This window comes from Anolis carolinensis, chromosome 3, assembly GCF_035594765.1.
Source record: "Anolis carolinensis isolate JA03-04 chromosome 3, rAnoCar3.1.pri, whole genome shotgun sequence".
Classification (NCBI taxonomy): Eukaryota; Metazoa; Chordata; class Lepidosauria; order Squamata; family Dactyloidae; genus Anolis; species Anolis carolinensis.
Window position 1 is genome coordinate 178,085,332 of NC_085843.1, and position 13,149 is coordinate 178,098,480.

General features: G+C 39.1%; 1 protein-coding gene across 1 annotated transcript in view; it reads right to left on the bottom strand.

Moving 5' to 3' along the window:
* Positions 1–13,149, bottom strand: part of ret (ret proto-oncogene) — a 167,513-nt gene that overhangs the window by 41,097 nt on the left and 113,267 nt on the right. Inside the window, exons 7-11 of the mRNA XM_062975848.1 lie at positions 8,687–8,945; positions 8,239–8,364; positions 6,397–6,507; positions 2,080–2,199; positions 425–678 (exon numbers count right to left, since the gene is read on the bottom strand). Coding sequence (XP_062831918.1) covers positions 425–678; positions 2,080–2,199; positions 6,397–6,507; positions 8,239–8,364; positions 8,687–8,945 — 870 coding nt within the window. The remainder of the gene's footprint in view (positions 1–424; positions 679–2,079; positions 2,200–6,396; positions 6,508–8,238; positions 8,365–8,686; positions 8,946–13,149) is intronic.

Consider the following 13,149-nt stretch of genomic DNA (forward strand, 5'->3'; position numbering starts at 1 on the left):
GCTCGGCACTCTCAGCTTTTTTCATGTCAAGGTTTCCTATAGTAAAGTTTCCAGTGATAACGGAGTGAGTCTCTTGACTTCATTTGGGAGCGGCTGTAGTGAGCTGACAGCTAAACACTTCTTTATTACTCAATGTGTTGCCCACAGAAATCTGATTTGTCTTTGAACTATATAAATCTTCTGCACGTTTTGGTTAATAAAAAAGAGTATTCTTATTATACTAGAGATTCAACATATTTATACCCCCATAGCATCTACAGGTGATAAAGTTTCTTTGGTGTTTTACCATGCTATGAAGTTGCATCTGAAGTTTCCTTTCTCCCAATTGTCTAAGAAGCTATTCTTTTGTTGATTAAATGCTCTCTAGTAACATTTATGTGGAGTAATTAATACATCAGTGAGATGATTTCCAAAAAGAACTTACGGGTATTTTAAAATTGTCTACTGACATCTGGTTCTCAGAATCCATTGAGGGTCGGCGGACATTAGTAGATGAGTAGCTTATAGGGTAGGACTGAGCTGGGCGCCGGAAGGTCATCTCTGCTGAAGCAATGGGTGTCTTTGGAGAATTCTTGTGGTAACGATGGATGAAGTAAGAAGAAAGGAGCACTGAAATAATTAAGCTCAGCAGGACTCCCCCCGCAATCACCGTTTTGCACATATCATCACACAATGGCTCTGCAGATGGAGAAGAATTTAATGAGGCCACTCACTGCAATTAATTTTATTTCCATTCCATTTAATACACACAATCACATCATTGCCAGAAAGGCAAGCTCTGGAAGAAAACACAAAGGGGTAAATTTGATAGAAGAATCACTATCTTTTGTACTTTGGAAATCTTTCCTTCTTCGGTTGAGGCTTTTGCTATGTTTGCTCCCTTGTATTTGCTGGCTGTATTGATCAGTGTTACCAATATGACCAACAGAACCTCAGACAACTCATTCCTACCCCTTTAATTGTCCCCTTCGAGAATTAATTTGTTATTTCCCTTTTGGGCAAGAGTTAGATGATGGTCCCAACATGTCCTCTAAAATAAGTTTTTGCCTCTTCTTGATTTTCACTTCTGACAGTGATTGTCTAAATAGCACAATGATTATCCTAATATTTTTCTTAATATTGTGTTATCAGTGAACACACAAACTGACTACATTAAACACGGCATTTTATACCAATAGGGAAGAGTTAGAACCATGAGTAATTGCCACAGATACGGACTACAGGTGTAAAGCATATATTAGAGTCAACTTGAAGGCACACAAACAATAACACAGTATATTTATGCTGTAGAATTAATGCAGTTTGACACCACTTCAACTACGCTTGGTCAATGCCTTTGACTCCTGGAATTTGTCATTTGATGAGGTACCAGCACTTTTGGGAAGAGAAAGCTAAGCACTTATGAAACTACAACTCCCATGACTCATAGCACTAAGGCATGGCAGTTAAAATGGTGTCAAATTACATCAATTCTACAGTATAGATCAGGCATGGGCAACCTTAGACCCAGGGGCCGGATGCAACACCCTGGGTGCTTGTCTCAGGCCCTCCTCATTTTCCCTGTCCCCTCAGTAGAAGGACATGGCAGCCCGCCATGTCCTTATGCCAAAAAGATGGAGGAGGAAGGCACATAGCAGCTGAGAACCCTCTGGAGTGCACTTAGCCACTGCGTGTCCCACTCTCCTCCCAGCATAAGAACGGTACAAGCGGCCTCATCCTTATGCCAGGAGGACGGCTTGAGGAAGGCATGCAGCGGCTGAGAGTGCTCTGAGGATGCCTGCCATAGATGTGGGTGAAACATCAGGAGAGAATGCTTCTGGAACATGGCCATACAGCCCAGAAACACACAACAACCCTAGTTGATTTGATTTTAGAAAAACCCAAATTATCATCTAGTTGCAACTGCATGCTTTCTTCCATCATTTTAATATTGCCTCCTTCCATGTTTCTATTACTTTTTAGCATGCATAAAAGCAAAGAAACGACAATCTACCTAAGATAAAAGCACTGTATTATTATAAAAGTGTTGGAGCATGCAATAATGCAACAGTGAAATCATCAAATAAACATCAGACTCACCTCTGATATCATCTTTCTCACAGTAACAACTTGCTTCTGGAAAGCAGTGGCAAACCCCATGTCCTGCCCTGATTCCAGTTCCCATAATTCCTTTCTGATGGCCACCAATGATGTTATTCCCTAAATTAAACACAGCGGTAAGTAAGCTCCATTCCACAAACCAGACTCAATATAATTCATTGATTTTTTTTGTCCAGTATTTGGTTGACTAATAAAGGACTGGGTCTAGCTCCAAAAAGACTGCATGAAAGCTCATTTCATGTGGTCATCATGATGATTAACAATTGCTGGAACAGAATTGCCTGCGTTGAATCTGATATTACAGAATAATGTAGGGATGAAACATGAAAATGGAATTCATTAATGGTCTATAAATTTGCAGTATATGCAATAGTAGCTAACCCAGGGCTACCTTTACAGGAAATAGTTTTTAAAGTTATAATCTTGCTCACATCTATGCATCACAAAGCCAGGACAAGGGGTCCAGAGGAATCAAAGCAAGTCAGATTAATGAGGCTGGCAAGCAGGCAAGAAGCCAATGGAGCTCTTATACTGGGAAGAGACTGGCAATAAACCCACAGCAGTATAAGAACTGCTTTCTTGTTGCTTAAAAAATGAATTGATCAGAATGATGAGCTGGAGCAGAATCAGAGTGGAAATCTTTAGCCTTTAGCTTTACCCAGAATAACTAATTGCGAGGAATGCTGGGACCTGTAACCCAATAATATCTGGAGGACTGCTTTTTGCTCACAAGTGCTTTTCTGGAAAAAACAGAATTTCATTTGCCGCTTATGATAGATGCTGAACTAGACATTTTAACAGACTGATTTTAACTGGCAGTCAGGACCTATACATAACAACATGCATAGGCCCTTTCTACACTGCCATGTAATCCAGAGTATCAAAGCAGATGATCACATTATCCACATTAACCACATTATCTGCTTTGAATGAGTATATATAAATCTATACTGCCATATAATCCAGTTCATATCAGATAATCTGGATTTTATATGGCAGTGTAGAAAAGGCCTAAAACGTGCCTATAGTCCGTAATCCATATATGGGCTAAAGAATGAGAAAACTTGTAAAGGATGGAAAACTTAGGCCGCTTCAACACTGCCATATAATCCAATTGATCAAAGCAGATAATCCACATTATTTGTTTTGAACTGGATTATTTGAGTCCACACTGCCAGATAATCCAGTTCAAAGCAGATAATGTGGGTTTTATATGGCAGTGTAGAAGGAGCCTTACCTGCTATGCCCTCTTACTAGTGTAGCCGATTACACTATGGCCCCATCTACATTGCTATATAAAATCCAGAATATTTCCTTTGAAATGGATTATCTGGAAGTGTAAAAGGGGTCCACGTAAAAGGGTTTTTTTTTTGTTCTTGGGTTATAAATGTAATTTCCTAATTAGTTCTATCATAAAAACATGGAAACATTTATTAAACTTTGTTTTTGCAAGACATCCTGCAGCACATTTTGCTAAGGTTTTTCATTAAATATTATATTGAGTTACAGCCATTTTAACATAGTTTGTGGCAGCCATAAAAATGAGATTTCTGGAGTATAAGAACTACTTTCAAAGTACATACTGCACAATTAAACAGGAAATAACACTTTCAAATCAGGAACAGGTTTTTTTTCCAAATTTTATTACATAATGTTATCTTTGTTGATTTTTTTTTAAAAAAAAAAACATTGTCTCATTTAGAGGACGCTTAGAATATATTTAAACTGTTACTTCCACTCCTAAATACAAAGAAATGTATGGAGGGGCAAAGAGAACACAGATGGTTCTGCAACTGTTGCTATGGAGATGAGAATGTTTGGCAAAGATACAATTGGGAAAATGTAGGGAGCTGGAACAGGGAAGCAAGAGAGAAGAGAAAGAGTGGGGGCACCAAGAAATGTATAATTTGTGAAAGCAACGTGGACTCTATACTGCTGCAACCATGATGTATTGTGAACGATAAATGTATACATTTCAAACGTAACCATTCCCAGATTTCAACTGAGTAGAACCTGCATATGTTACATACTAATAGCTGGTATATAGGTCCTATCAGTTTGGGTTAAGTGAGAGGCTACCGCAAGTCCTTTGAGTGTCTTTCAAATGGGGCATTGCTCTTCCCCAGTTCCTTTAGTACTAAGAACAAGAAAGAAAGAAAGAAAGAAAGACAAGTGAAGCCAATGATACCATAGCAAAGAAGGACTAGGAAACTATCCACATCTATGTTTCCAGTCCAATTAAGAAGAGATCCAAGGGTGAATCATGAGAGGCCAGTGAATAAGCAGAAGGGAGAGTTGTTTGGAAATGAAGGCCAGAGTCACTGGTTGTTTTGAATGGTGAGCCAAGGATCTCTCTGATATGTATCAATCTTGTGCAGTTCTGCATCCCCCCTCTTCCACATCTCCAAAATGCTGAGGAAACAAACATCGAAGTGGAATGGAAACCACTTCTAGTTTGATGTTTCCAGGGCGGGATCCAACTCTTTCAGATTTTGTGAGAAATTGTGTAGAAGGTTCTATAGGTTGAAAATTGGTTTTTGCACTGTCAAAAATGTCCAAAAATGCCATCTGATTATGAGACTCACATCAAGCACAGGCAGCAATGCACAGGGATGTCAATATGCTGGAGGGTGATCTCTTTAATAACGGAAATGTTAGTATTGTACAATACATGGGGGGGGGGGGCAGCCAGTAGCTATGCCAAGGACTGGTTTATCTGGGACTGATTTGTGCTATTATTTTCTGGTGTCAAAAGCCTGTGCACATCTGCACCTTTTGAAATCCATCAGATTGAGGTATCTGAATGGGAGGGTAGCTCAGAACCATCATAGTAAAATGCTATATGCATCTAATCAGAAGTTAAGTCTCAGGCCCCTTCCACACAGCTGAATAAAATCCTATATTTTCCGCTTTGAACTGGGATATATGGCAGTGTGGACTCAGATAACCCAGTTCAAAGAAGATATTGTTTAAATGAGGTTTAGTCTATGTAATAGAAAGAGCGTAACTTTGTTCCTAAATATGCATACAAGTACTTACAAAGTTTAGTTACAATGCAAAGTTATTGCATTCATGAATAAAAATCAAATTTGGCATACAGAACGTTACAACCAACAGCCCAAAGTGCAATTTCACTACCAGGAAAGTAACTCTTGATGAGACAGTTTAGCCATGTTGCTATTGAATTTCCTTTTCTTGAAATGGCAATAATGATACTTAACTGCTTTTGCAAAGTACTTATAGACACTCTGACTCAAAAGCACTTAGCACAAGTGCTATGCATAACTGCATTACACAATCCTTTAAATGAACATTAAACCATACAGAGAGAATATAGGCTTTATCATTGTATTCCTTTGCATCTACATATTTTTTAAATCATGCCTCATTGTTGAATAGGACCACCCAGTGCAATACCTGCAGAACTAGATTTCACTATGAAAATTGGTTGCAAACTCAGATAATACAAACTATTATTTAAAAATAATTATAAAAATAAAAATCCATCACCATTAAAATATGAGCTTTATTTTTGTATTCTCTTGCATGTAGATGATTTTTAATGTACTCCTGTACTGGTTAGATAACCATCGTGCAAATTTTGGTAGGTTCTGAAATAGCCTCTGACATGGAACTGCTATAGTTAGACAAAAATGAAACAGTCAAAGGAAAAAGGAGCAGAGAGAGGCTACTCCTGAAATCTCTTTCTTGTTCCTACTGGAAGGCTATGGATAATGGCCAAACCGAAGACAAATTTATTTCATCGCTCCATTAAACTCTTCACTACTCCTGCTTTATGCACCACACCTTAAAACAGTAGTGAGTTTACAACGATCCTGAGCTTCCATATTTTTCTATCTACATCTTGAACAGATGGATTTCCATCTTATTTCTACTTTTAAAAAAATTTTTTTTGTGTGAGCTAACAAATTACTCTATGACACTTCTGTTTCCTTTTCTGTGCATATTTTCAGATCTGTATGTGAAATATGTAAACACATCATCAATGCCGTAATTTTCTGCATATTTTAAAAAGTCACCCTTGCCCTACTTTCACAATGCCATCCAATACTTCTTCAGTATATAGTTCAAAAATAATTCAAACAACCCTATTTCTCTCGCCCTGAATGCACAATCGTTTTAAAAAGCTCTACAACTGCCACTTATCCAAAAAAACATTTTAAATCTCTATTTTTGACTCTATTTTGCAATTAAGATTAAGGAAGATTTTAGTCTAGAAGAAGAAAAGCAAAAGGGTAATCAAACTGAAAATGACTAAAAACCTTGATTCCATACTTGTGCAGTCTTGAGGGCATATCCCTTTATCTTTATTCTCAACAGCATCACAGGTACCATCAGGACAAGTCTTGATGCTAGGACTGCAAGTGGAATAATTTGTAGTTATTCCTAAGGAAAGAAGCAGAGGAGTCTTGGCATTTTACTTGCATCCATTGCAAATGATCAATAAAAAATATCTTAAAATCTTTACTGTTACTAAAACTGCACAGAAATCTCACATACACAAATGCCAATGGAAAGAATACAAATTTATGTATTTTCCATTTGAGGTAATCTTCAGAATCTGAAAATCGAATAAATATCTTCTAGTATGTTAATTAGAGAGAGCCAGTATAGCGTAGTGGTTTGAGTTTGGACTCCAACTTTGGAGATCAGGGTTCAAATTCTCAATCAGCTTTGGAAAAACAGGGAAAACTTGGACAAGCCACATTCTCCCTGCCCTGAGAGGAAAGGAAATGGAAACTCCTCTGAATAAATCTTACCAAGAAAATCCAGTGGCAGGTTTACCTTGGGGCTTACCTAAGTCAAAAACCACTTGAAGGCACACAACCACAATATCAATTAGAGTTGTGATAAAGATTTTCCTTCAGTGCAGATTAAGATTTTGAGGGTCACAAGATGTTCTTTCCAACATCACAAAGTCACACTCTTGATGTTATCTCCATGACTTTTCCTAGACATGTTTTTGGCTTTCTGTTGATCTTCCAGCACACTTTCTGCACTACATGACCTTAATCAATCGACATTTATTAAAGTGGCTGTGATGACACTACAGTGCTACACAGCCCATTAAATTCTTCTGGGAAAGTAAGTGAGGGAAAAGAAAACCATCTTGCTCTCATTCTAGGGAGGGAAGTCGGGCTCATTTCCTCTGACCCATGATGCTTAAGTAGTGTCATTACAATACAGTTCCTATCATCAACACAGTTGCCTTGGTAACAAAGACACTCCCTGTCCTGGCACTATTGGATACAGAAGATTCAATGCAACTCAACATAGAAGATGTGAAAAGGTAGCTTTTTCCTATTACTACTACTTTCTGTTTTTGACCTTCACATCCCATATCATCTCAAGTGTTTGTGGCATCAACCCCATCATTTATTTAGCTGATTCTAATATTAAGTATTATGCAGAGCTTGGGAACTTTACTTTTTTGGTGGATATTCTTCTAACCAGAATGGCAACTGAACTTAAACACGCCATCTCTGTGGCTACTTGCAATGGTTATAAATATGTGAGTGGTTAACTGCCATATGGATTCATCTGTAAATTATGGCTGGAATTCAGTAAGGATGTATGACTTCATAAGTGGACTCACGTCTGTGGGAAACAGAACTAAACAATTTTGCAACATCCTATTCAGCCAGAGGCTGTAATATTATGCTATACAAGACAGCCTGTGAAGTGACCACTGCACAACAGGATCAATGAACAAGAGGAACAATGTGAATTGCCAGTGTCCAGATACTCTTGCCAGTGTCCAGATATACAATAAGTCCAATACAATATTTCATATAGGTAGGATGCTGATAAAGAACTACTTCCAAAAAGGTTACACAATATCCGATTTCAGAAAATCTTTAATTTTCAACCCTTTAACAACACAAAGGACATGGCTACAAGTAGAGGATAGCAAAGCCCTTCATAGTGCACAGAATCATGAATCACAGCATCATTTTTTTGACAGTCTGGGAATAACAGACAACTGTGTCGTCTTCTGAATGTTAGCCGGAAGCCAACATTACCAGAACTGTCCATGCTCTTTGATTCTATCTTTGCCACAAAACAGAGTCAATCTTAATCTAGATTCTCATTCAGTTGCTGAATATCTAGGCATACCTTTCCCACTTCCCTGTCTCCACTGGCATTTTCCCATTAGCACTCCAACACCACCACACTCTTCGCATTCCGATCGGGTCTTGCTCACGGCACATGAGTCTGGACAGTCATCATCATTATGTATAACTACAAACAGAAGAAGAAAGTTGACAATATCATCGACAGAAAAATCAATAGAGGCATTACCTCCCATTAAACATTACAGGAGTTATAGTTAAAAAATATTTGGAGGGCCACAGGTTGCCCTGTTCCATTTTGAAAAATTTACCACATTTATAACTAAAACATGCCTTACCAAGCCAGTGCTCTCCAGATGTGATGAGCTACATCTCAATAAATCCCCAGGCAACATAGTTACTGGCTATGAGATGAGATATAATATACCAGATTTGAGAGACACTGGCAGGGAAGGCTGCCATAGAAAGATTACAGTCCAGCAATAACTTACGTGATCCATCAAGCACAACTGTCAGAAAGGTGTGAGCTTCCTTCTTGCTCCTCTCCTCTTTAGCTAGCACAGGATATTGTATTTCTTTGCACTCCGGTCTCTGTAGCACAGAAGAATCATTGACATAGAGGCTTCCAAACTTGTCCTCATGGCCTTGGGTGATTTCCACAGCATAACAGCTGATATTAGGCGTTTGTAAGCTGTACGTGATGTTGACACCATAAAATCTCATACAGTTGTCGATGCAAAGTTTTCCTATCTAGGCTCAAAAGGAAAAGAAAGGTAGAAGAATCAAACATGTCAGTAACAACAACAAAATGCAAGGATAGAGTAAAATGACCACATGCATCGGTCTTTTTGCACACACACTAAGCAGAAAAGTAACCAAATATCTAGGGCTGTTAGTGTTCAAATCCTTACACAAACTGCTGGACTGTTTCGAGTGTCATAAGATATTTTGTTGCACAACCAAACAATAAAAAACAATTATAAATGATATCTCACTTTTTATGTATTCCCCATTGCAATACAAAATACCACTGAGGTAGTCATAGCAATATTCCCTCATTAATATATGTTGAGTAGTCCTTAAGTGAAAAGTGCTTTGTATTTCAGATTGTTTTAATATGTTGAAATATCTATATTTGCATATATGTACATAACGGGCTATCTTGGAGATAAGACTCAAATCTAAATCACAATTCATTTATGTTTCATATATTATTTGAATACAGAGCCTGAAGGTCATTTTATACAATATTAGCTGTGCCCGGTCAAGCGTTGCTGTGGCAAAGTGGTGGTGGTATTGGTTAAAAATTGATGTGGATTTTTTATTTGATGTTATTTGTATTTTTTAAATTAATTTTATTGTAACTTATCTTTTTTATTTATTATATTTTATTATTTTCTTTTATTACCGTATATACTCAAGTATAATCCAACCCGAATATAAGCCGAGGCACCTAATTTTACCACAAAAAAACTGGGAAAACTTATTGACTCAAGTATAAGCTGAGGGTGGGAAATGCAGCAGCTACTGGTAAATTTCAAAAAAAAATTAGATACCAATAAAATTACATTAATTGAGGCATCAGTGGGTTAAATGTTTTGAATATTTACTGTATTTCAAAGAAAAACAGTAAACTAACTCTATAAGTGGAAAAGCAACAATAACTTTATAATAATAATAATAATCAACAACAACAACAGCTTCATTTGTACCTTGCCCTAACTATCTCCCCCTGGGGACTCAGGCCAGCTTCCAACATAGTAACAGGCAAACATATAATGCCTATATAAACAATGCAGAGCTAGATATAGATCTATCATTATATATACTAATTTCACATGTGTATTTCCCCCTGAAACCTTTGCTCTATGTGCATTTTCCCCAGCAAAGGATCGTTACCTTGACGCGGTGCTGGGGTTTGCTCACCTCGATGATGCCATGAGCAGGGCCACCTAAGACGGGAAGGTCATGGCAGAGAGGTCAGACTAAATACGATCCCTGGGGAAGTCAATGGCAAACTACCCCAGTATTCTTGCCATGAAAACTAAGTAGATCAGTACAACCAGAGAAATGTCAGTATACCATCGGAAGATAGGACTACCAGGTTGGAAGATGGTCAAAATGCTACTGGAGAGGAGCAGAGGACTAGTCCAACTAGCCCCAGATGTGATGATGCAGTTAGCACAAAGCCGAAAGGAAGGCTAACGGCCGACGGTGCTGGAGGTGAACGACGAATCCGATGTTCTAAAGATCAACACACTATAAGATCTATGAGCCAGGGCAAACTGGACGTGGTTTTCGGTGAGATGTCAAGATTAAAGATAGACATTCTGGGAGTCAGTGAACTGAAATGGACTGGAATGGGCCACTTCACAAAAAATGACCACCAAATCTACTACTGCAGGCAAGAGGAACACCGAAGAAATGGAGTAGCCTTCATAGTTAATAATAAAGTTGCGAAAGCATTGATTAGATACAACCCAAAAAAAATGATAGAATGATCTCAATTCGAGTTCAAGGCAAGCCGTTTAACATCACAGTGATCCAAATATACGCCCCAACCACAGCTGCTGAAGAAGCGGAATTAGATCAGTTCTATGAGGATCTGCAGCACCTACTGGATAACACACCAAAAAGACATTATTCTCATTACAGGAGATTGGAATGCTAAGGTGGGCAGTCAAACAACAACCGGGATCACAGGCAAGCATGGTCTGGGACAACCAAACGAAGCAGGACATAGGCTGATAGAATTTTGCTAGGAAAACTCTCTGTGCATAACAAACGCTCTCTTCCAACAATCTAAAAGCCGGCTTTACACATGGACTTCACCAGATGGTCAACACCGAAATCAGATTGACTACATCCTCTGCAGCCAAAGGTGGCGGACATCCATCCAGTCGGTGAAAACAAGACCTGGAGCTGACTGTAGTTCAGACCACGAACTTATTGCAAAATTTAGAATCAGACTAAAGAGAATGGGGAAAATACAGACCAATTAGATATCTCACAAATATTCCTAATGAATATGTAGTGGAAGTGAAGAATAGATTTCAGGGACTAGACTTTATAAATAGAGTCCCAGAAGAACTATGGACAGAAGTCCACAACATTGTTCAGGAGGCAGCAACAAAGTACGTCCCAAAGAAAAAGAAAACCAAGAAGGCAAAATGGTTGTCTGCTGAGACACTGGAAGTAGCCCAAGAAAGAAGGAAGGCGAAAGGAAACAGCGATAGGGAGAGATATGCCCAACTAAATGCACCATTCCAGAGGTTAGCCAGGAGAGAGAAGGAACCATTTTTAAACAAGCAATGCATGGAAGTGGAAGAAGACAATAGAATAGGAAGGACAAGAGACCTCTTCCAGAAAATCAGAAACATCAGAGGCAAAATTCAGGCAAAAATGGGCATGATAAAAAACGAAGATGGCAAGGACCTAACAGAAGCTGAAGAAATCAAGAAAAGGTGGCGAGAATATACAGAAGATCTGTATAGGAGGGATAATAATATAGAAGATAGCCTTGACGGTGTGGTGAGTGCATTAGAATCAGACATCCTGAGGAGTGAGGTTGAATGGGCCTTAAGAAGCATTGCTAACAACAAGCCAGCAGGAGACGATGGGATCCCAGCTGAACTGTTTAAAATCTTGAAAGATGATGCTGTCAAGGTGATGCATGCCATATGCCAGCAAATATGGAAAACACAAGAATGGCCATCAGATTGGAAAAAATCAATTTACATCCCCATACCAAAAAAGGGAAATGCTAAAGAATGTTCAAACTTCCGTACAGTGGCACTTATTTCCCATGCCAGTAATGTTACGCTCAAGATCCTGCAAGGCAGACTCCAGCAATACATGGAGCGAGAGTTGCCAGATGTCCAAGCTGGGTTTAGAAAAGGCAGAGGAACAAGAGACCAAATTGCCAATATCTGCTGGATAATGGAAGAAGCCAGGGAGTTTCAGAAAAACATCTACTTCTGCTCTATTGACTATTCTAAAGCCTTTGACTGTGTGGATCATAATAAACTATGGCATGTTCTTGGAGGTATGGGGATACCAAGTCACCTTGTCTGTCTCCTGAGAAATCTGTATAAAGACCAAGTAGCCACAGTAAGAACAGACCACGGAACAACAGACTGGTTCAAGATTGGGAAAGGAGTACGGCAGGGCTGTATACTATCGCCCTATCTATTCAACTTGTACGCAGAACACATCATGCGACGTGCGGGGCTTGACGAATCCAAGGCTGGAGTTAAAATTTCTGGAAGAAACATTAACAACCTTAAGTATGCAGATGATACCACTCTGATGGCTGAAAGTGAGGAAGAGCTGAGGAGCCTTATCACCAAGGTGAAAGAAGAAAATGCAAAAGCCGGGCTGCAGTTAAACATCAAGAAAACCAAGATCATGGCAACCAGACCAATTGACAACTGGCAAATAGAGGGAGAAAATGTGGAGGCAGTGACAGACTTTATATTTCTAGGCGCGAAGATCACTGCAGATGCAGACTGCAGCCAGGAAATCAGAAGACATCTACTTCTTGGGAGGAGAGCAATGGCCAACCTCGATAAAATACTGAAAAGCAGAGACATCACACTGGCAACGAAGGTCTGCATAGTGAAAGCAATGGTATTCCCCATAGTAACCTACGGCTGCGAGAGCTGGACCATAAGGAAGGCAGAGCGAAGGAAGATAGACGCTTTTGAACTTTGGTGCTGGAGGAAAATCCTGAGAGTGTCTTGGATCGCAAGAAGATCCAACCAGTCCATCCGCCAGGAAATAATGCCCGAATGCTCACTGGAGGGAAGGATATTAGAGGCAAAGTTGAAGTATTTTGGCCACATCATGAGAAGACAGGAAAGCTTGGAGAAGATCATGACGCTGGGAAAATGTAAGGAAAATGGAAGAGAGGCTGACCAAGTGCGACATGGATGGACGGTATCCTTGAAGTAAC